The sequence below is a fragment of the Anopheles marshallii genome, chromosome 2, assembly GCF_943734725.1.
Source record: "Anopheles marshallii chromosome 2, idAnoMarsDA_429_01, whole genome shotgun sequence".
NCBI lineage: Eukaryota > Metazoa > Arthropoda > Insecta > Diptera > Culicidae > Anopheles > Anopheles marshallii.
The window spans coordinates 45,206,045-45,231,778 of NC_071326.1; the positions used below are offsets into that span (position 1 = coordinate 45,206,045).

At 40.5% G+C, this 25,734-nt stretch overlaps 1 protein-coding gene across 1 annotated transcript in view; it reads left to right on the forward strand.

The window, feature by feature from the left end:
* The first annotated feature begins 318 nt into the window (after positions 1-318).
* LOC128708588 (uncharacterized) overlaps positions 319-25,734 on the forward strand; it is a 32,714-nt gene continuing 7,298 nt past the window's right edge. The window contains exons 1-2 of the mRNA XM_053803567.1: positions 319-379; positions 15,554-15,702. Coding sequence (XP_053659542.1) covers positions 319-379; positions 15,554-15,702 — 210 coding nt within the window. The remainder of the gene's footprint in view (positions 380-15,553; positions 15,703-25,734) is intronic.

The window sequence follows — 25,734 nt, forward strand, 5'->3', positions numbered from 1 at the left end:
TTGTCGACGAAGCAAACTGACACCGGTTCGTGTTTGATACAAACGGTTTCACTTAATTCGTACCCATTGTGAGATCCGCCTTTTTCGTAACCTTTACCCAAAAGCACGGTGCTCACGGTTGTAGCTTCTCTGCTTGTCATACTGTTTGCAATTTTTCGCGAACTACCCATTGGAAACCCCGGGAATTTCCATTCGATCCAGCGTTTGCAGCACGCCGTTTTTCTGCCATACTGGGTAAATTGAGTGGACGGGTTTGAAATCGACACCAACTGGCCGCGAAAAACCGGCTCACCGGGAACGTGAAACGTGTACTACACAATGAATAGCAGGCTGCATCTGCTGGCTGTGCCCTTGCTCAGCCTGTTCATGGGCTATGTAGGTAAGTATTGCAGGTTACCTTTTATGAAAAAAGATCCGTTTTTTATAGTTGTTTAAGTACCCTTGACGCTCGCTCGTTTCGAATGGTACAGTTCACTAGAAGTAAAACTGAAGTGCAAATGCTCAACAGCAGAAACGTTTTGAATAACAAAACGCAGTATGAAAAAAAACAACTTTATAAAACTTTGAACGACGTTAAAACTTACAAATCCTTTTAATTCTCTTTTGGACTAAATGAGTAGAAAAACAATCTACGGAATTATATACACGCTTCATCAAAGCAATATCGATTAAAATAACATCCCCGTTCAACCTAGTTTCCTTTCCTAGTTCCACTTAGCGTCAGTTATTTTTAGGAAAGTCAAATGTCAAAAGCTATCCACACGGTACTTTGACTGCTGATATCCCAACTAGAGATTTGGACAGATTTCCCCACTGTACCGGTCCCAGTTCCCTAGCTGCTAGTCCTAGCATTCGAAAATATTTCGCACATTCCGGAACGTGAGCATGTACGACAAACTTTCCTCTGACGACTTCGGCCTAGAAACTTCGAGAAAGCAACAAAACTTTTGCACCAATCCTCGGAACCACACGCATCCACACACCCTGAATGGGTGATATTTAATTTCTCCCGTTTCCAACGCAACAAACTACCGATCCACTGGACTATGGTTCAGTTTTGACCGAAGTGAAAGTGCTTGGTGAAAAAAAACTACCACACTGTTTAAGTGGTGTTTCAGTGTGTGTGCGGATCCTTTACCAACTTGTGGTTGACTTTTCACACAAGTCATATGTTTAACTAATGGAATGACTCTACAGATTGCAGGGAAGTAGGAGTTAAATTCTTATACCGCCCTGGAATGTGTTTACGTTTATTGCTAAGCAGCTAACCAACTGTTAACAAAAAACACTATTTTCATTCCACTTCATGCATCAGTTAAACGGATAGTTCATATTAATTTATTGCTACATTTTGCGCTCATCGATCAGAGAATCACGAATGTCAAAGGGGTCAAAGGATGAATGGGTAATTTTAATCAGAATTTCAGTTGGATTTACTCTAGTATTAATTTAAAACAATTGTAAAACTTATAAACAAAGGTATGTTTAAAAAAGCTTGTTGATACTGAAAATATATAGCTGCATCAATATTTGAGCTGCATGGTCCAAAACTCCAGAGTGTTTCCAAACCAAGAAGCAAACTGGGGTTGATAAAAAAATATGTTTTTCTTTTTAACAGCACCCTACACAGCCAGTCCCCGGTTAGAACCAGTCAGCGCGTAACAGGAACTAATTACACACTCCACTCACATACGTTTAATTTACCTTAACGAGTATGCAACTATACGACTAGTTCAGCTTGACGGCAATCTTGCCCAGGAAGTATTGCTTAGGTCGCCTAGTTTTTTCCTCATAAACACTCAACCATTTCGCCTTTTTGCCTTACCAAACGGTTGCAGAGGGGGCACTGCAATGGCACTCGTGGGCGGATGCAATAACCTATGTCAATGTTTTTGTAATCAAACGACACACGTCAGCAGTTTTTCGAGTTACCGTACCATGTTTTCACCAGTTATTCACTCTGCACGGTTTAGTATTCTTTCATTTTATTTGTTTATGGCTACTACCAGGGCTCTCACAATCCACTTGGTACACTTCCCAGTAGCGATGTCTTGAGCTCTTCTTTTCAAATCATGCACCTCTTCAAATGTCTCCTGCTGCTGAATATGTGCTAAGGAAGCTAACTCAAACACGGCCTTGCTAGTTTACAAAGGCTAGCAGCGAGCACCACTTCACATGACCGAGATCATAACCGCCCACCGTACGGAATGTGTTGTGAAAGCATAAGCGTGGATAAGGAAATAACAGCTACTAGTGAAGTAATCGGCGCACAGTGAAGCCAACGCAGACCTTTTGCCACGCACTGCTTTGACGCTTGCAAATACCCACACACATGCACAGCCTTTCATAAACGCGGAAAGACATTCCAAGAAAGAAAAAAGTATCACGAACCTTTAAGCGCGAAAGGAAGAATGAACGAGTTCCGAAAGGAATTATAGCTACGATATGCTTTCGTACTTTGCCGTGACAGCCGCTAGCCCTAAGGAAGACCATTGCAAGTGCCCTTTGCACATGGAGAGCGAAGGAGCGAACCACTTTCAGCTTCCATCCAGGTTCCCGGGGGTTCGTGTTCCGGTGGGCACAAGGACACTCTTCAAGCAGGCAATAAACATTGTTGACAGCCACCGTCCAAGTGGCGTTATGCATTTTTCTGCCCACACACCCAACTCGAAACATTGTTTCCTTCCGGATGCATGTACCAGGCCCGGTTCGAGTTAGTGGGGCCGGTAAAGTCAAGTACAATTGTGGATTGTTTCCCATCTGAGCCGGAGGTTCAGAGTAGCGAACAGGTACGGTTGATGTGGCGAATAGAAGAACCGTTTCCGTACCGTTTTGCTGTTCAAAACTGTTTTTGCCCAACCAGTTCCGTCATTACGACCAATTTCTGGTCAAAAACTGCATTTCAGACAAGGTTTTCATAGTATATGGCTATGCCTGCTTGCTTCAACAAAATGCTGAGCATAAGGCAGCAGCAAGGTACAAAACATTAAAATAATAGAAAAAAATACTCAATACGTACTGTGTCTGCATCTTCACATTTTCTACCTCATGAAATACCAATCACCAGATGCACTTTTTGTACAGAAATGTTGCATAGTCTAATGTATACATAAACTACCACCCCACTCTCAAAAAACGTTTAAAAAAATATTCAATTAACGTAGACTAAAGTATCCCTCAAATCTCGGATGACTAATCTCGGACCCTTTTCTCACCGGACTACATCACTACCACATTCATTGCCAGGAAAACATTCAATCTGATGCTACACATTTAATCCGTCTTGGATGCGGGATGTATGGAAGCGAACGTTGCGCCTAATGTGCGCAGTAAAGCCCAAATAATTCGCTTACCGCCAGGCACACCTTCTTGCAGCACAATCACCGTTGTGCAAACAGTTTCATTGATCGGAAAGTTTTCCACACACCTAACGCGCGAGGTTGAAATGGAATGGTAAATTCGATTTGTAATCCAAATTAGCACGACCAACCCTCTATGCTCCTTCGGCGGACAGAGAACGGCTTGGCTTGAAGCCAGTTTGAGACGAGGCAAATGGGAAGGGCATGGTGACCCATCAACCCTTCAGTGGGCTGTGTGTCGAAGCGATGAATTACCGTCGCTCATCATCGTTTCCATGTCTAGCTTCGATGTACATTTTGGACCACATTCTGTTCCGAAATTTTGGACGTCATGCGAATCAATACTTCTGAAGCTTTCAACTGTTTATCGGCTACAGAATTTAATACGATGGTGATGTTAATGATAGTCCCACTCTTTCCCTTTCTTAGGTTCGAGAGACGCGAAATTATCTTTAGCTAATAATTACAATTATGGATGATTGAGAGGACCAATCGATTATTAAGTGCACAACTTATTCTTCTTTGCTCCATGTACATAACAACTACGTGTTAACGACATGCTGAAGGTATCAATTCGCGAGCTGGTGAACTCCATACTCAAAGTCTACTTAAAGTGCCTGTGTCTTGAAGCTGTAAAAACTTTCAGATTTTTTTTTTTGTAATTCAAAGCTTCAGATCAAAATCTACTTTTTGTGGGTAGAGATTAGTACGGTTCTAGTAATATATAATACACACGCAATACGGAATTGACTGGTAAACATAGACAAAAAATAGAAAATTTATTTCAAACGTTATTTTGCAACCTATTTAACAAACGCTACACATCGTTTCTTAAAGATTATGTAAGAAAATGTCTATAATTAATAGTTCGAATCTAATTTTTTGAAACATAACGCAACACACTTTCAAAGAAAAAAGTATAAAATAACCAATGCCCTTTATTATTCCCAATTAGTCATGAGGGCGGAATATTCAATGGCAATGAATGTTGTGGTACTAGTGACAAATTAATCATTCAAATTTAAACGTGCACTTGAAACCAATCAATATCCGTATTAGCACCGGTATCAAGTCGGTACCGCTCTTTAAATAATCAAACGAGAGTGGTGATTGTCTGGTTTGGATTGATGGGCAATGTTATCGACAGCGAACAAACATGTTTGTTTTTACCACAAAACCATGACCGAGAGTTTGCTATCATAAGCACTTTCTCCAAGCTCTTCATCTTGCGAACGCAATGTACAAACATGGCATACAATTCCGTTAAGCTAATGGAATTGGACCTGCTAGCATGAAGTCGGTTTTCACTCACATCAATTACACTCTCCTTGTTTTCCCGCAAACCACTTAGTCAGTGAAATGCCAGAGCGCTACCTGTATCGATATAGAGCTGTGTTTAAATACATGCTACTCGTCACTAACTCATTACTATGATGAAGAGCTTCACTGCCTGTCAACTGGGCAGTAATCAGCTCGTAGAATTAAAATTATAGCTTACAGTTTCCACGGCTGACAATTCTCTTTCATGTGTACCACTCCATACTGACAGCTTAAAAGCAGACTTCACATACTAAACGGTGCTTTACCCACGAGAATCAGACAAGTCCCAATGCTGGCATCGATTTTCTTGCTGTACAAAAAATGTTGTTTTCGCGATCGATACTGTATCAGAGAAAAGAAAGTATACAACACCTAAATTTAGCTCTCTGTTCAACGCTTGACGCTTGTTTACGTGACTGTCGATCTGTGGTGTCGGAAAAAAAATCAGTTTTCTCGGCATTTCATTTTGTTTCATCTAAACGTTCATACCACAGTGAGCTTTTGTCTAACACCATTCAAACAAATCATAGTAATCAGCAACCATCACATCGAAAACAATGTCTCATGGACGCAACAACCCGGCAATCATCGACACATGTTCGCAGCAGGAAAGCAAACAGTGCACTACACGGTATCACCTTCAACATCCCTGGAGGGTGGCTCACTTCATCGATTTATTAATGATAGCCTTTTTTTCTACTGCTCAAGTTATCTCATCGATTATTACTAACAATTGTAGTACGCTTCGTAGGATGCTCGTTATGTATTGTTAGATGCGAACGAATGCTGAATGCTTGATCATCATGAGCTTCTCCAAGAATTGCTTTCTTTGTATCTTAAAACAGTTTATTTTCTCATGTGGTCTAACAAGCTTGCAAAATGTGTATTGAGAGACGACATAAAAGCGCAGAATATTAGTTCGTTTAGTCATGCAAGCTATTCTGAACAGCTATGTAAAGTAAGGAAGCAAAAATAAAATCCCCCCTCAGTGCTGTTTACTTTCTTTCTTGCCTACTTTTCTATCGTGCTGAGTTTTTGTATGCTCCTATCATATTACCTTAATTGACACCTCTGTGTGGGTTCTGATGACAGATGTCGGAATACAGCGTTGCGCATATATTCCAACATTATATACTCTGTTTAGTCTTTTGAATTCTTCCACACATGTCTTTCCTTCATTGACGGCAAAGCTTGATAGTTACTGTGTGTTCTTTAGTTTATAATAGTATATAGAATAAGAAATAAATAAGTCTAAGTGATAGGTTCAACTCTACTTACTAACATCTTATACGAAAACCAATACATAAACTTTGACCTACTCAGCACCGTGCTTACTCAACATCACTATCTGACAAACTACTACCTATAGGGCTGTTATTGGGCAGCCACATTTTATCTCGTGAGATTTCCCAATTTTGTTCAGATTTAGCAGAGAAATAAATTCTATTCATTGACATGCATTGTTCAAGTTACTTTTGGGCAGTTATTTGCTACTTTGCCGTATTTCAGTTCAAAGTCACCTCCAAAAAAGCTATCGGTCGTAGAAGCTTACAGCGACACTGAAATAAAAACAATCCACTCAAACAACTAGCCGCTCCATGCCACGGGGGCCACGCTGCCATTCCATAGTTTCGCTCGTTCGCTCACATTAGACACTCGTTACCATTCGGTATCCGAGATCGAAGGAGGCAACTACCAGGAAATTCGAATTGCAACCTACATGTCTTACTGCTTGCCATCCCATCTTACCCACGTCAAACGCCCATTTTCCATTACGTATTCTGGTGCTCTCCGTAGTCTATTATAACGCTTGCTATCTAATTTGCATACATTTCGGCGAAAAATGCTAACGATAATAACCGGTCGGGAAGGCGCTCGAGCTAAACGGTGCGGCACCACTTATTGCCCTCCTAGCTGGCAGCCGAATGTGATGGAGTCGTAATATTTCCCACGGATACGAACGTGTCGTGCCGGGAAGCGAATGCCATTCACGAACGGAAACGAAACATACAGGCAGCCTGCCTCCAATGAAAGCCACCGTAAGCGTTCGGTTTTCTGAGCCGTCTCATAAATGGTTGCGGTTTGAGGATGGGCCCGAAGTATTTTAAAATGGCACCAGTATTGTGCGGTACCGCTAGACTGCTAGCTGTTTTTGCAGATAGGAGTTCTAGATCGAAACATTGCTAACGCTCTTCAGTCTTGTCGTTGCGGGTCGTTTAATGCATGCATGGGATAGTAATTAAAAACGTTGAAAACTCGCTGAATTATTGCCCCTCTTGCCGCCGTTTCCATAAGTAAACCAACCAAAATACTAACATAGCGAATATGAAAGCACTCAAGATGCTTTATGTGTTAAAGCTGAACGATGCAAGCTAAACTCCAACGCTCTTTAGTTGCCTTTTGTATTAGGTAACATGGTCTTTATCAACAAAGCTGTCCTTAAACCCAGTAACCCTCCATAAAACACATCACACACGCTACATGTATCACGATCAAAATTAACTGTTTGCAAACAACATTTACAAAATCTCCTACAAGTAGGATTCGGGTTCGATAAGGGTAAAAGAAAACAAACCTCCGGCGTCAAAGGTATTATGGCAAATCCTCTCCATTTCACACCACCACAGATTATTCAATAGCCATTCGAAAGCTTGACTTTTCAACGAACGAACATCCAAATGAATGCGTTTCAAGAATCAGGTCAGTCGGAACACAGCCAAAATCAACCAACCAACTTTCCAAGTACAACCCAAGAAATTAAATTTATATTCCCGTTTCACCAGCAGACTCTACTCTTGTTACCTAAGTCTTTTTACCTGATAAAAGGCAAACACAAAAAACCACCGAACCTTTTTTCCCGGAGAAAATACCTTTCCAAAACGTCCCCAAACAATGTGAGAAAATGTTTGTCTTGCCAGTGACCCGTAGCCAAGAAGCTATACGCTATCCGATGGGAAAAGAATTTCTGTTTTTTTTTTTAAGGAAACCATTGCCTTACCAGTCCACGGTACCTAGTGCCAAGGATAAAATGGTCGACAAAGTTCCACATTTTTTGATGAATGGTTTAAATTATTCGCAAACATTACTCAATACAGCCCAGTGGAGAACTAAAGCGAACGCATTAGCAAATGAAGACTGACGGAACGCGAGAACGGAAGCTAAATAAAATGAACAAACGGCATCAGGTTAGGTTACATCGGATGCGAGCAATGCTAATGTAAGCAGGTGCGAACAGTCTTGGAGAAGTATCTATTTACCAGCACCTTCCTACGACTGACGGATTAAAGACAGTTTTGGTTGCTCCGGAGGTAAATGAAATACATTTAGGTAAGCAATCTCCTTTACCACCAGCGATCCATCTGCTGTCCATTAATAACACCAGCGGCTTAAGTGTGTGTTTGTGCTGGCACTTGGGCATTTTGTCATGTTTTACACCAAGCTATATGTTCGAAGAAAAAAACTGCTCCATAAAAGATTATTTCACGCGAGAAACTAGCTCATAAACTGTCCCCAGGGCTTGCCACCTATGGCAAAATGCGGTGAAACGCGCACGAACCATTAAACATTAAACAAATGCGACCACCGAACAGCAGCACCAAAATCACTCAACCATCCTAACGCTCCACCAATGTCTAGTGTGTTTAATAACGAATGAAACGACACCATCTCACCATCGTTCGCGACTTTTCGTAGTCGTAGTGGAATGTTCGTACCGGTAAAGATTATAAAGTGACGACACATTCTTTGCCGTCCCTTCGAGGGAAATTCTTGCTCACTGCTAAGGAAAGTGTACAGTTAGCCCGTCATGTGTGAGTGAGCAGGGCAGGTGAAACGGCGTTAACCTTGTCACGCGGCGCAGCTTCTATCGGGTTTGTTTCAGTTAAATTATTTACCGCAAGCTTCAACGCAACTTCAAAAGCGAATGGAAGTTGCCCAAACGAAGCTTCTGCTATCTACGCCGAGCTGTGTGCCTGCGTTCACAGCAATCCAAAGCTTCTGGAAACGTTTGAAATATTTAATGCGTACAGCGCTAAAAATAGTTCCAATCTGTAGCATACCACTCTCAACATTACACAAGCCGAGCTGGCCTATTTGTTCCGTTCCATAAACCTGTAAAGGAATATGCAACTTTAAATACAAATCAAGTTCATAACTAATGCTACACGGATGAATCATGCATCTTGTAAAACAACGAATCAGCACCTAGCATCGAATAGATAATCTTTTCTTAAGAAAGCAGAAAATAAAACGACAACAAAATGCATTAAAAAGTAAATCCGAAACTGCGACTAGAAAACTCAAAACTACTACTGAACTTCCGCCATTTTACATTTCAATTAGAAAACGCTTCTAAGTTTATATTTTAAAGAATATCTTAAAATGTGTTAGCGACGCATATTCGCAAAAAGAATAGTTTATAATAGTGATTCTAATACTAAGGGAGCTCCCTCCGACCTTCTGATCATAACATAAGGACAATCGAGCTTTGTGTTATCTAGGTTAAACTGTATTTGTAATTTCCTGTCCCCCGGTTCCCCTGGGCATACTGCTTGAACTGGGTTGCGAACATTATTTTCTTCCCTTCTAATTTTTAATTTCCGTCATGCCTCATGGCTACTCTCGCCGTAGCGCTATTCATGGAATTTTCGCTCCTTCCGTCTCTATGACGGCGACTAGCGACCGTAAACATGCCGTGCCTACATTAGCACTAAACCACTTGCCTCAAAGGACGTACAGCTTGGTTTATCGCGTGCGAAGTTAAAGAAGCATCCTACTTTATGTTTCTTGTTTGTCTGTCGCTACCTCGCCCCAAGGGGGACCCACAACGCGTCGTAGCGGTGTCGTTGAGTTGTGCATTTTCTTTTTCCCATCGCCCGGTCTTGCTGCTGCCCTTAATTGTGGCTGGTGCCGGTGCTGATAGCCATTACGGTCGAGCTTTGCTGACGAAGGTATTGTTCACTTTGCCAAAACGAGTATTGTTCTCAATCCGCTCACCAATACACCGATTACACACACCCTCAAAACCATACGCCACCAGGCGCCTCCATTGAGCGTTTCCTTTCGCAACAAACAATGAAACGGGCAGTAATGCGCCAAAACTAGCTTATTTGTAACGAAACAATGAAGCAGTTTTTTAATTGTTGGAAAATATTGTTTTACGTATTACCTGTGTTTCTACCCAGGTGTAGTGTAAAGTGTATACTTTCGTATTTTCCTTTTTTTTTTAAATTTGATCAACAGCTTTGAAAATATTAAACGAACAAATAGTAAGATTTAAGAGCCAACAAGATTCCAGCTAGGCAACACTTTGCGAGCAATCAAGAAACAATTTGCTCGATTTTTGCAGAATGAGAAGGAAACATTATCATGGATTGCTTTTTTAACTTTACTTCATTATCTGACCAGTGCAATTTAAACTTTTGCTTCCATTTGTAAGAAAGTACTATCTGCTCCAACACGACACCAATCTATCGTCAATTTCCTTCTGCAGTACAACCAAAACCAGAAAGAACACAACAAAATGCTGCGCAAATTTTGGATTTGTTCGATTTTTTGCTATTTCCTACCCGACATTCAAGACATTCTGTCGCTGGATAAGTTTCAGCATCAATCTCCCGTTTCTTTGTACCCTTGCCCGTTTACACGACTGGCACACTTTTGAACTACGGTTTAACTTGACCTTTACCATAGCGTGAAAGACGAACTTTTTAGCAAAGGCGAACGGCCAAAGGTTGCATTTCAATTGCGCGTATATCTCCCGCCATCGTTGACCCATTCAAATCCCATTCCGGTACTGGCCGGTAGGTGAGGAAGATTGCATCCCGATGGCGACACTGCTCGTCTGAAAGGCAGCAACACACATTTTCCGCAAGCCGCAAAGTACCTGACAGTAGCAGCTGCGCGACGAAGGATGTGTGTCAATGTTGACGTCATAATGCTGTACTTCCGGCAACGTGTCCTGCCAAGCTGACAGACAGCTTTTGCTGCCTTTTCTGAGCTTTTCGCAGAGAGCGCTCACAGAAAGCACTCACTTTCGCTCATCCCGTTCTCCCGTGAGTGTCTATTCGCGGAGCAGCCCGATTAGCTTGTCCGTTAGCGATGAGCGAAAAATGCTTCCCTTCTTTTAGAGAATGACGAATGGTCAGAGCAGAGAGGTGGAAGAGCGGACGGATGCTCCAGACCATCTTCGTTATGCCGGTTTTTGTCGATATTCCTTCCAGCAGAGCAACGTAGCAATAACGAGTATGCAAATATTTTCAAAGCGCTACCCTAGCAGGACTTCTAACGACCAAATCAAGTTTTTGATCTGACCGATTTCCATTACACCGCATTGACCAGCAAAGAGATTCTGAGAATCCAACGATCAATCAAACAATTTCCTAGCGCACAATCAGTAGCGAACTGACTACTTTAGTGCAGGTTTACCGGAATTTACATTCAATTGTTCAATAACCGCAAGTATTTGTACTGCCATGTGTAATCACCATTGAAACATCCATCAAACGCTTCAACGATGGCAATACCTTTGTAGGAAGTATCTCAAATTGGCAAACACTTTTCAAATCCGTATCGAAAGAACACATTTAGAGAATAATACAATACACTCGCTGTGTTTCCAATTCAATAATCTGGTATTTATACTCCGTGCTACATTCCCCTAGAATCGTCTGGTCTGGAAGGCTGGTTCTAAGCTACTGCACATTTTAAAGAGGTAGAAATACCTGAAAGTGCTTATTTCAATTAAAGAATAACAAGCATTCGCGGTATAGTGTCCACTGCAAAAACGAAGCTAAAGCAAGAGCCTGCTTTAGCTACTACTTTGTAGACCTTCAGCAATAAGTAAATAATCGATCATCTCCATATATTACCATTTCGCTGAAAAAGTAAACTTCCATGTCATTTTAACTTAAAGCGTATCGAGAAGCATTGTTTTCCAACCAATGTGCAATTGCGCAACTGCAAGAGCTCCACGTGCTTGATATTCCTAGAATCGTCCAACGAATTATATCTTGCCTTAAGCTATATTATCCACTTTACAGGTTTCGTCATAATCGAAAACAGAAGCACCGGTGCCTTTTCCAACGGCACCCTATGGCTCACCTGAAAGTTGTAGTTTGCATGCATGTTCACTATGATCTACTCCTGCACCCGCCCATATCTGCTCTGGTCAATTGCTAATGTAATTCTATCGTTTGATGACACCCAACAGGCAACCAGGCTACCCAATGCTCCAATGGGACCTACCCCATGAACAAACATAATTGCACCGCACACAGGTTTTCACGAGCGGTAATGGGAAACAGGACGTAAATAGTAACACATTGGCTTCCTTCGCCCAGCAGCGTTGGAACTTGTGCTGAGCATTTCCGTTTCGTAGCCTGCGGCAAATGTTTCGCATTCGAGTCCAGCTTCCGTTTTCCGTTTCACGTACTGCTACTGCACCATGAGGTACGATCGTAATTAAATTCTTCGAGAAAACATACACCCACGAAACTCGATCAACTTATTCCAGCTCGTGTCACCAAGGGGTACTGCCTCAGGACCAACTGTCGCAAGTCTTCGACCTTTCACGTACGGAGCGTCATGCTTCACCTGCTCTGCAAGCACTATAATGAATGGTTGGTGAGTCAATTGCCTGAGTTGCTGTAGTACAACCGCTTCTGTCCATCGGCAATGTACCCAGTTTGCGACCAAAAGTACGTCAAACCAATGCACTGTGATACAACTTGACACGATATTATACAGAGACCGCAACCATGTCTAAAAATAGTACCATCTAAATCGATTATTAGCCGCTGAACTGTTGCACGCTGTATCTGTGCCACAACAACACATCTAGCATTTGGTTTACCAGCACGATTGCACACAGAGCCTATTGCCAATTATATTTCATCCCGTTTCAAGTCTACCTGTGCCGATGACAGGTGATGTGTACAGGCGACAGGAGGAAAACTTAGTTATGCATGTGTTTTACGGCAGCAGTTTACCGGATCGATCGAAGGAGATAAAATTCATTTGCACTGTTTTGCATGTGCCGAAGCTTTGTGATGGCATGATATCTAGTCACTAGTTGGCAACATATCAATATCTTAGCTAAGCTAAAGTTTTCAGCCATATAAAATGCATCAGCTTAAATCGTTGCTGCTCTACCAACAATTCTTTTTCCTTGTATTAAATGCTCACTGTTAAATCGAACTTTTCTCTTGTCAGACTAAACTGGATATTAGTTGATTTGAGAATGCATATCATATCATCATATCGTCATATCGTATCAAATCTAGAGAAAGTACAAAGTGTCAAATATAATTCTTGTTCTAGCCCAACAAAACTTGACATCCTCATTTTAATGAAAATGTGAAGATCCAAGGCAAAGTAATGTTTTCGTATCCCTTGAGAATAAAAGCATTCCGCCAATTAGTAACTGTGTACCTACACAGGTTGGACTTTGTTAAGCGGAAGTTCCAGTAACAGCTGGACGCATTTAACCCACAAGTAATCACCCTAAAGAAGTGGTTCATTACTGACTAAAAATTTCTTTACGGCCAGTTAATGACAGTGTTTCAGCGAAAATCATCAACCTTTAATCGGTCTTTTCAATATTAACAACCTCCATTAAAAATCAGCCTATTCTTTTAAAGAACACGTTATTATGTGTGCTGCACTGTGTGTAATAAAGCAAAGAGAGCCTATCAAACTCATCTGCCACTTAGCCACTACGAAGAGCATATAAACATGGACAATAAATGAACAGCATTAAGGAAAAGAGTGAAGAGCTTCAAGACATCTGAGGCATCTTTTTATTGAACCCCAGCAACTAATTGTTTCTATGAAAATGAAACTTCCTTGCAAAATATCTCTAAAACAACGTATTCCTTACACAGCAATGCTTGATAAAGGTAGTAAAATCGATCGAGTAAACGCGTGTGCCCTTTCACTGCTCCGAAATGGAACTGTCTCGAAACCAATTTGACCGATAGATTAAGTTACCAATAGCTACAAGCAATACGGCCTGTTGCTATGGAATTGCCTATTGTCTGGTCTATTGTCGTTCTTCATGAATAAAACTAAGGTAGTGGAATGTTGGAAATATGTTTCTTGGAAAATTTAAACTTTAGAAATAATTGGTTCGGAATTGGATAGGTAAATGTAATGAAATGTGAGAAAATGTTGTTGAGAAGCCGTATACAATCACTACATCATTGTCATAAGACCGATCAATATTAAATGATCAATTTCCTTAATCAAACTTCTAGAAAGGATGTATCTTACCAACCTCCTATAAGCACCTAAAAATTAGCAGGAAAAAATTTGAACTTCAAAGGTGTTAGGTTCTTTTGGGCAAAAATGCCTCAAACGTTTGAAATATATTTGCTTAAAACAACCCGAAAGGATTGCATCGCTAGCCTGCATCAATCGAGTACATACAACTTACAAAACGCGGAATCGTACCTTATGTGCTCCATCCTTTGCTCCGTCATCCTTTGTGTAGCTAATTTCTAGAATTGCTTGTCTACACAATTGCTTGCTTGCACAAGCATTCTCAACAATTGAATATGTTGACCTTTGTTCCACTAGCTACTACCACACTCGACAGTTACGAAGTACGATGCTACACTACACGTTCCTCAAGACAAATGATAACAGGGTTCTACAGTTGGAAGGAAGTAAGCGAAACTAGGGACCTCATTCTTATTCAAGTATCCTTCAAATCTGAATACTCATTTCTAAGAGCGTTAAACCTGCAATCGTTCACTTGGTACCTTCTTCGCTGCGGTAGACACGCATCGTCTATCTTTCCATTCACGGTACTGGCAGTAGAAGATTATGCACAACTTTCCTAGTGAAATCTTACTATGCTTCGCTGTCGCTAACTAAACAAAATTTGATGTCGTTGGAAGTTTGTCCGTAACCCGCCATTAATTCAACTCTCCTTGTAACTCGTTCTCTTAATCCTGCTTCAAGTAATTTTCTTCATGAGGTAAAGCCGCTGTTGAATGGCTTGAGACATGGCTTTGCAATACAGGAAGCGTGCTACGGAACGTCTAATGCTTGTCAACTTTGGCCTAAGACGCTCATCTAGTTAGCTACTAGTCTGTTTGTTGAGGGAATAGTGCAACGAATTTCAATGGCGTAAACTCTGTCCCATTCAGCCGCCACATTTAATCAGTAGTAATGAAAAAACAGTAAAAAAGTAATATACAAAAACACCATGGTACGTTTTGGTGTGGCGGATACGTGCGTTGGAAGTTTTGTCCAATGACGAAAAATATCTTGGAGAGCGTTGCATTGGTTTCTAGGAAGAAGGATATTGCAATATATATAAATATATATTGAACATGAAATGCTCTTTAAACACTATGACGCCTCTTGAACAATAATGCCCAATAAGTAAGAAAATGAAAAATTAATCAAATTAAGCAATAAAAAAGTTAATTACAGATATTTGGATCGTGGAAGCTTAAGCTATCTATGGCAGAGAATATCATCATATTGATTTTTTCTATGAACATATGAATATTTTCTCAACCCATAAGACAACATAATGTCATACTGATAACTTGTTGCGAGAAAAAGTTTGCGTACAACAAACTTTCCTTCATCGCTTCCTTTCCTTTTGCTGCTCGCACGTTAAAATATGTCCACAAACTTTGGGAAAGTAAATTTATCCAGGAAATATCTCGAATGGAACATTGAGTTGTGTACCACAAGTGTTTGGTATGGGTATATAATCGAAGCATAATCAATTAACAAATGCTAGTACTTTCTGCAAACTTCATAACTACGACAAAATCCGAAATTTGTTTTGTCAGTTTTTTGTCACGCGTCCCTTTTGCCTACTTACAACGATCGCTTTTTTTCTTCTTTCTTTACAGCAAGCCTAGAAGAGGATTGTGTCGACTTCCAAGGAAACTCCGTCGCACACGGTCTACTCTACGTACCTGGACCGGGGGTGTGCAGCTTGTGTGTGTGCTACCACTCTGAGCCGCTATGGTGCAAAGCAATATACTGTGATCCACCCTATGTAAGTGTTTACAAATTAGGTTTCCCAAAACATGATGCAAAGAATAATTAAGTTGAATTTCGCAATAACTCTTTGCAATAAACCGTAATGATTTCAATTAAAACAAAAAAAAAACAGAAGCAAATGTTGGATTTTTACATAAAAGGATTTACTATAGTGTTTACAATAGATCATTTATTGTCACTTTAATTGCTAACACGTACGGCAACTCGCTTAAGCATTTTACTTCACATTTCCATCAGGTTTAATTGAGTTTCGGAACAAACAATTCCGTCCCACTCATACGAGCAAGCACGAACACGAAACACTTGAACAATGTTAACAAACATCAAAACCACTGGTGTGATTCAGAATTTACACGAAAGAAAACACAATGCACACAAACCACTTGCACGGTACAGTAAATTTATATTATAATGTGCAAAATTTGTGCAGCAAACTCTTGCAGATTTTTATTCTGCATCCAATGGCATTCATCGTTGTGCGGTATTCGGCTCAAAATTTCGTTTGCTTCAAAAGAAAATCGACCATTACGGTACTGCTATAATAAAAAGGAGCATAATTTATGGCATCACCACCAAAACGGACGCTATAATGCTCGACAATAAATTTGATTTTGAGCATACACCACTTGTGTATACGTGTCTGTTAAAAATAAAATATCGACACACCATCGATTGTGATTTGCTGGTACAGATTTTATTATTCGACGCGTACCACCTGCTAGCGAGAAATTATGCAAACATTCATGGTTCTTGAATCTTACTCTGTATGCCGACGGGTTGGGGGTGCTACGCAATTTAAGTCACTGTCCCATTACAACGTGACGAGGTGGTAATATCAATCAATTGATGAAAACTGTGTTATTGAATTGTTGAACAATACTCTCTCCCCCTCTCTTTTTCTATTTTTATCTCTCTCTCTCTTCTTGTCATAACAACCTACTATGTTATGCCTGCCATTTCTGACTTACTAGACTTAATTTTACCACGTAACCGAATAGTCAGCCCTTGCTACGGTGAATTGGTCCGGATGGGATTTTGGACCGACCCTGTCGTGTGAAGATAGGCACCACTACCAATACACCACCTGTCCGACCCCCGGTGGTTGAACAATGATTCAAACAAAATTGAATCATAATGATGTTGTGATGCATAATAATGGAGGTGATGGTAAAATACGCTTGAAGGTACAATTTTCCACCTCCACAGAATTTAAGGTTTATTATTCTAAAGGTGTTAATTGTAAACTGTACTTAAAACACGATTCTTAGAAACATCACTGTGATGATTGTTATTTTTTCCAGAAGAATTCTTAATGGTCGGATGTCCTGTTTAACCGATTAATTATTTTACATTGCATAGATTCTAGGAATCTGTTTCCGTACTACATTTCTGCGATCTTTAAAATTGCCCTTTAAGCTCACCTGTAATCTGGCCACTCTATTGAACAGCTTCAAAAACAGTACCGTACCTTGAGCAAGATATTGGAATAAATTACTTCAACCATTACTTCCACCAAACACCCATCCGCATCGTTTGATATGTTGCTGTTCCGCAAGGAGCATCGGCTTTCAAACCAAGCAAACAATGTTCCGAAACCGACCAGAAATTTCAAAAACCGAAGAAACTTTTTAATTAGATTCTCCAATTAGCATGCTCATAAACTACATCCACGGCTGTATTCTAGGCTTCCTCCCACGTTCTCCATCCCCAATCTGCCAAACCAAGGGACGCAGCTGCGAGTTCATTAAATCACGTGGAAAAAAGTTTTCCTATCCTGCTCATCAGTCGAAAAGTGAAACGTTCAGGTGCTCGATTCAAAGAGCAAGATGGCACAGGAAACGCATTGATAAGACAGTGACAATCGTAGCGGGTGAATCATAACGCATGGTTGCGACGAACGTACGCTTCCCGTTTGAGAACGGATCCTGAATCCCGACGAACGAACAGTTGCGCGTGAAAATACCTTCAGCCGTTTGGTCTGCGGCCGGAAAGCTATGTACTTACACGATAATTAAATGTTGTTTCCCATTTGTTGGCTACGGAGTATTTTCTAGTGCTCTTAATCATTTCCATCTCTCACTAATTAAGATGTAATCCTTGGTTTTTCCTTCCTCCTAAATAACGTTCAAAATGTTGTGGGTATTATGAAACTCATAATTCAAACAATCCAAATTCGTCAAGTTTTGTGGAAGGGTTCGTAAACGAAACTTAACAATTGTTTAACACACTTCTGTTTTGCTATACCGTCATTCGAATCCGCTCAGAGCAGAAGGGGAATTATTATTTGCTTGCATTACTCGTTTATCAATATTTCATTCCTATAACTTTTCCTTTCGATTATTCAACTCCGTTAATTGCTATAAAATGAAAACAACAACAATTTTAACCAACTTGAATAAAATTATAAATCTAATAAATAAAAGAATAACGGTGAAATAAGCAGAAGGAAAAAAGGTCTACGTATTACTTAAAGCTCAAAATATTCAGAAAACCTTGCAAAACGAGCTTTAAGCATCAAACAGTAAACTTGATCCATCCATAGCCGTGTTGAGTTTTCTATAATGAAAACATGCGAAACAAAAAAATACACTACGGTACTGAGAAGCTAGATACCAGGCTCTGTTCTTTTTTTTTGTTTCTATAACTTAAACAAACACTTAACGTACACTGTTTCCACTTTCTGCAGTTGCTTTACCCGTGTTGGGTCGTTTGATGTGTCAAAAGCTTAATGCGTTAGTCACAGGGTGAACGGTACTCAACGGTAACCGGCGCAGCTGTTGTTCGGAATTATTTGCATACTTAAGTATTTTGAAAAACTACTGCTCACCATGTGTTGTCTTAGCATGTTTGCTCGACGTTTCTCATACGGTACGGTAATGAAGTGTTTCCAGGCAGCAGGTTGCTGGGTTGGTTTTCCTTTCACGCACCTGTGGTATACGGTTAAGGTTGGGTGAGCGCGAGCGAAGCAGTCAGTATGTGGAGAGCCGCAATAAAGGATGGATGTACAAACAGAACACGGAAGTGTATTTCTTAGGATATCACATTGGCGATCCTGCCAGGAGGATTGTTTTGTATTGTGTGTTGTGAATGTGTTTCTTCAATGTTTAATCGTGTTTTTTTTGTATAGTGAAATCGTGAAAGTAAAACAGAGTGATAAGCCCGAGTGGTAACCGAGTTTAGCTCATGGTCCCTCGAAGAAGGAAAGCCCGAGTGGTAACCGAGTTTAGCTCATGGTCCCTCGAAGAAGAAAAGCCCGAGTGGTAACCGAGTTTAGCTCATGGTCCCTCGAAGAAGAAAAGCCCGAGTGGTAACCGAGTTTAGCTCATGGTCCCTCGAAGAAGAAAAGCCCGAGTGGTAACCGAGTTTAGCTCATGGTCCCTCGAAGAAGATAAGCCCGAGTGGTAACCGAGTTTAGCTCATGGTCCCTCGAAGAAGAAAAGCCCGAGTGGTAACCGAGTTTAGCTCATGGTCCCTCGAAGAAGATAAGCCCGAGTGGTAACCGAGTTTAGCTCATGGTCCCTCGAAGAAGAAAACCCCGAGTGGTAACCGAGTTTAGCTCATGGTCCCTCGAAGAAGACGAAAGGAGAACAACCACACCGTTCTGCGGGAATTTGAGCGTGTGCCAACCAAGTATCGTATGCTTCTGTATTGTTTTCTTCTTCTCGGTTTTGCTTCTCGTTTTTGCCGGTTAGATAACGTACAAACAAAAGGCGCGCACGGAATTAACCATGATTGCACCAAAGATGTATGGAGGAGTTGACGTTCATACGAGTTTCGTGTCAACACTCATAGTGCAACGGGACATTCCACGAAATAGCGGACGGTCATATCACAAAGCATGTGGATAACCAGCTCGGAAATTCGTCGTGTGTGTCCACGCCAGGTTGAGTAACAACAAGGAGGGACACAATGGTAAGGAATTATTTGGAAAATTCGATGCGAGATATCGACCAATACAAACAATACACCGTGTTCAGAACGAGCGGCGCAGGTGAAATCGCGTTTTCGGTTGTAAGCCTAACTCATCGACTAAAGCAAATCAGTTGCATTTCAGTTGTCGAACTTACAGCAGCGGTCAAAGCAAATCAGCAATTTTAAAAAATGGCAGGTTGGAAGGAAGAGGATAATACGGACTATCTTGTGGAAAAGTGTAATGAAAGCGCGCGCTACGGAAAAAAGACAGTAAAGAAGGATTTTCTGGCCGGTACTTGGCCACTAAAACCATTCGCGGAGGATTTACCGATTCAGGAAAGGAAAGCGGAATGGGTGCGTTTTAAAGGACAATACGAACGGATAGTGATGTGCAAGGGGGAAGTGAACGCGGAAATGAAATTGATCGGTTTGAAAGTGTTTGCAGGTCGTTATTTGCTAAACATAATAGAAATGCAAGAGCGACGCGTTGAAAGTTGCGGGGATGACAAATATAAAAGAACAGTGGATGGTGTGGACGAGTTTTTCAACGAGATATGTGACGAAAACAAGGAAAGGATGAAACTTAGAGAAATGCGAATGGAAGTAGATGAAACGTTTTCGGATTGGGTGTTGAGATTAGAAGCGCAGGCTAAATTCTGTGGTCTCGCGGAGGAACAAAAATCCGAAGAATTAGTACAGGCTGTAGTGAGGCGGTCGGTGCCTCTAATTTCGGAAAAGTTATTCGACATGGTGGATTTGCTGGGGAACAATTTAGACAAGCTCATAAAGCACGGCAAGCATTTGGATTTCGTTAGAATGGAGAAGAAAGAAATGGACCAACATGGTGTTAGCGCTAAAACAAAAGAGCTTGCGGATAATGGGAATTACGTGGCAGCGGTGAGTGCATGGAAGACGGAGAAGAAAAGATACGAGCCGTACAAGCAAGAACAAGAAAAAAAGAGCTATGCACCATTCCAAAGAGACCGTTTTCGGAGAATGGAAGGTTCTCAAAAGTGTTCCAAGTGCGATAAAACACATGTTTGGGGAAAATGTGGTGCAATTCGAGCGAAGTGTTTCCGTTGTGGAGCGTTAGGTCATTTGGCCATTTGCTGCAGATCAAGAGCTGGATTTAACCGATTCACGGATAATGTGAAGAAGCAGATGGAGGAAATAAACCAGGTGGTTGTGGGTGAATCAACTAAATAATGGTATCAAAAAAAAAAAAAAAAAAAAAAAAAAGATTTTGAATTAAAGCATTATAGTTGCTTACTATAGTTATTAGGCAAATAGCTAATATTTATATGTTTGCATTGTTTCCGTTATTATTTTAGCTTCTCACTTATCCAAGAAAACAATTGGAAACGAATGACCCTCGGCAAATCATGTGCAAAATCGGAGCGGTGACGATTCCTTTCCTAATTGATACCGGAGCATCGGTAAACACGATTACTTCCAAATGCTGGTGGGAGATTAGAACACACTGCCAGGCAAGTGTCCGGGATTGGCAACCGCATCCAGAAACGTCGCTGCGAGGCTATGGAAGTAAGGCTAATTTGGATGTCGAGTGTTCATTCAAGGCAATGATATCATCGGAGGGGAGTAATAGTGTAAAAACCTTGGCGACAATATTTGTTGTAAGGCATGCAGAGCTGTCTCTGTTGAGTTTTGCAACCGCTAAAAAGCTAGGGCTAGTGCGCATAGGTCCGGAATCAGATAATTGTATTCATTATATAAGTGGTGGAACATCTAAAACAGAAATATTTCCAAAATTAGCTATACAGCCAGTTAAATTTAAAATTAACACAGCAGTTGTTCCAAAGCAAATTATACGGTATAACATACCCAAGGCGTTTGAGGAAGCCGTAAATCATAGAATTGCGGATATGGAACAGAAAGGGATAATCGAATACGTTAATAGTGAAAACGCGGAAGTATCGTTTGTATCACCTATGGTACTAGTTCCTAAAGGTACCAAAGATTTTAGAATTGTTTTGGATTACAGAGAGGCCAACAAGGCTATTTTACGAGAGCCATACCCCATGCCATCGTTAGAGAGAATTTGGGCCGATATTCCCAACAACAACGGGGAAATGTTATTTTCTAAAGTAGATTTAAAGGACGCATATTTTCACATAGAATTACATGAGGAAGTGCGCCATATAACTGCATTCATGACGGCGAATGGGCTTATGCGTTTTACAAGATTACCGTTTGGCTTATCATGTGCGCCGGAAATTTTCCAACGGGAAATGGAAAAAACCTTTAGGGATTGTAAGAATGTCTTAATTTACCTTGACGATATATTGATTTATGCTAGAACATTAGGAGAGCTTCGAGAAAGAGAAAATAGGGTGAGAGAGATAATTAGTCAGAACGGTTTAACAGTAAACGAAGAGAAATCGTGCTTTGGCCAAAAAGAAGTGAATTTTTTAGGACTAACATTGGATGGAGAAGGCATATTGCCAATGAGGGAAAAAATTTCTGCTATTAGTAATTTCGAAAGACCGAAGGATACTGCGGAACTCCGAAGCTTTTTAGGTATGTTAACCTTTATTGGGCCATTTATTCAAAATTTTTCTCACAAAACGAAACCATTGAGAGATTTGATAAGGGACCAAGGATCATTTAAATGGGATACTGTACATCAAATGACATTTGAAGAGTTGAAGAAAGATGCTGAAAAAGACCTTATCAAGAGAGGGTATTTTAACGAGGAAGATAAAATAATTTTATACACCGACGCTTCACCATGGGGTCTGGGAGCCATATTGGCTCAGGAGGATAAAATCACAGGAAGTAATCGTATAATTGCTTGTGCATCAAAAAGCTTAACAGACACAGAAAGTCGTTACCCACAATTGCACAGGGAGGCCTTAGCGATAGTTTGGGCAATGGAGCGATTTGCTTATTATCTTTTAGGAAGGAAGTTTCTGCTACGTTCTGATAGCGAAGCGTTGAAATTCATGATAAAGCCAACAAAACATAAAGATATAGGAAAGAGAATTATGTCTAGAGCAGAAGGGTGGTTTCTCCGACTTGAACATTATCAATTTGATTTTGAGCACATTTCTGGTAAAGAGAACATAGCAGACGCGGCGTCACGACTTAATAGAGTTAGGAAGGATCCCCAGTTTGCGACTACCAAGGAACCACACGAACTTTTCTCGGTGATTGCATGTTTAGATGGAGTAAACCAGCAATTGTTAGCATTAACAACAGATCAAGTAAAATTAGAATTTCAAAAGGACGAGACATTAACTATGGTAGTAGATTGGCTAGAAAAAGAAAAAGGGTGGCCTCAACAAATTGAAAAATATCAGGCGTTTCAAAGAGAGCTATATGTGGAGAATGGCATACTTATGAAACAAGAAAAGATGGTTTTGCCAAAATCTCTTAAAGAGAAGGCGTTGAAATTAGCTCATAGAAGCCATCCTGGCATGTCTACTATGAAGAATGTTTTAAGAGCAGGGTTGTGGTGGCTAGGTATGGATAGAGAAATTGAGGAATTTGTTAGAAGTTGCCCTGAATGCCAGTTAACTAAATCGGGTAGTATACCAGTGCCTATAGAATTGACAGGGTTGCCAGAAAACCCATGGGATTATGTGTCCATGGATATTTCATCGTCCACGGACAACGGGAAAACTTTAGTTCTAACCGATAATTATTCACGATTTTTAGTAGCAGTACCGGTGGATCGGGCAGATTCACATGGGATAAGACGAGCACTTAACAGGATATTTCTAACATACTACGTTCCAAAAAAAATGAAAGCGGATAATGGCCCTCCATTTAACGCATTGGAGTTCAAAGAGTGGTTAGAAAACACATGGGGAATTACACTCATTCATAGCACCCCATTAAATCCGACAGAAAATGGTCTAGTAGAGCGAGGAATGCAAGGAATTAACAAAGTGGCCATGATTGCACGCTTGGGTAAAAAGAGTTGGAAAGAGGCACTAGCAGAATACGTAGCAGATTACAATTCCTGGCCACATCACGTCACAAAAATTGCGCCAGCAGAACTAATGTTTGGTAGAGCAGTTAGGTATAGACTCCCAAACCCCAAAACGAATGTCAGACAGATGAACGATGAAGAACTTCGCGATAGAGATAAGCAGGCCAAATTTTCAAGAAACAAAAGAGAAGACTTACGACGTGGAGCCAAACCGTTAAATATAACAATCGGGGATACCGTTTTAGTAATGAAACAAAAAGGAGACAAAACTGAAACACCGTATAAAGAATCGTTACATGAAGTTCTAGAAATTACCGGTGCAGGTAGAGTAACAGTCAAGGAAATAAGTACAGGGAAGATATTTGATAGAAACGTGAAGCACCTAAAAAAATTTATTAAGCGCAAAGAAGAGGACAGGCGGACCGGAAATGAGGTACTGGAACCAAGGGAACTAATGGAAGAACGACCAAACCGGTTGATAAAAAAACCCAAGAGGTTAATCGAGAATTAAAAAAAAAAAAGAAACTTAATAATATTATATGTGCAGGGGGAGGATGTGGTATACGGTTAAGGTTGGGTGAGCGCGAGCGAAGCAGTCAGTATGTGGAGAGCCGCAATAAAGGATGGATGTACAAACAGAACACGGAAGTGTATTTCTTAGGATATCACAGCACCAAACTCCTTTAATGAACTAAACAAAAACACACCTCGTTCAACAGACCGGCCATAGGTTTAAAGTTTCCAGCAGTAACATTTATGCGATGTGATTTGTTTGTTTTTTTGTTTTTTAATTCATAAAGAACGGCCAGGCCGTATAGCTTAAGTCTATTGGATTCTAAACCTAAGGAAAATTCACGTTAGTTTTGAGACATTTTCTTCTCTAAACAGTGTAATGTCAACTTCATGCGGGTGTACTCGGCCATGTGAATGGTTAGTATAGCTCGCAATTTATAAAAAAGATGATACAAAAATATGCTTTATGCTTTGACATTTTAAGCTGTAGACAACAGAAATGTAGTAAATTTTACATTATTTGACAATGAAAAAATTGTAAGCAATACGGCCTCGCCGTTCCTCTTAAATAAAATAAATTATGTGTGAAATGCATTTTTTGTAGTAGTAGTAAATTTTTACAATGGCGTGAATTTACAAATTTTATAATGGGTTCGTTATTATACAACTCTCCTCATTAGCTTGTTTACTTATTTTCTATGGCATTGTCGATTGATATAGCTGTTCTGAGTGCTGGTTACTTGTTGTAGAGGGAAAAGTTACAAAAAAACCCTCAAGTAACATTTTTTGTTACAGTTGGAATCTTTTAAGATTAGTTGTCGAGATCGTGAGCTTGATTGCCGTATTAAATATAAATAATATGTATATTGTTTACTATAAAAATGTAATCAAATGATTATTTTACTAATGTGCTCAACCCTAATATCCGATCATATCCTTCAATGATCCAGTTTATGTTATTGCCCATATTCCTGGTAGAACCCTACCAAAACTTGTTTGGCAGGCGCAATTTAAGTTGCATTTGAACTGCTTGAAAATGCATAGCATGCTTATTGAACCATACGAAGTACCGTCCGTATTATTGCCACCAAGCAATATGAAAGAGAATTGACGATCAAAGCATTCATCGAGCTAGGCCACTGTGACCTACTATGGCAACGGAAGGACATACCTGCACAAAAGTGGTTACACTCCTCCCATGACCATTCACTCATCCATCTCAAGCATTCTGATTTACCACGTACGTTGCATCCTACGTGCGGCTTTTGTATGCTAACGCTAGCTAAAGCCCCCAGCTAGTGGTATCGTACCGGTATCGTGTAGATCACGGGCTTAATGCTGCAGGTATACATGCCGGGATAAATGTCAACCAGACGTGTAAAACAACCGCTGCTGCTCTACGACAACCAGTGTGTATGTATGAATGGTTCTGTAAAGCTGATGTAAAGTTTATTCTCCACCGAGTAAACCACACCATCACTCACTCATTCGTACCAGCTCATGCTTAAGCTTTGCTAGGATTTACCTCTCCAATCGACTATCCAAACACTTCCTTAAAGCTAACGCGCCCTACATCCGGAAGTGCAAAACGAACACCAACTAACTCATATGAAGTAAACATTCTTTACCAACCGATCGAAATTATGC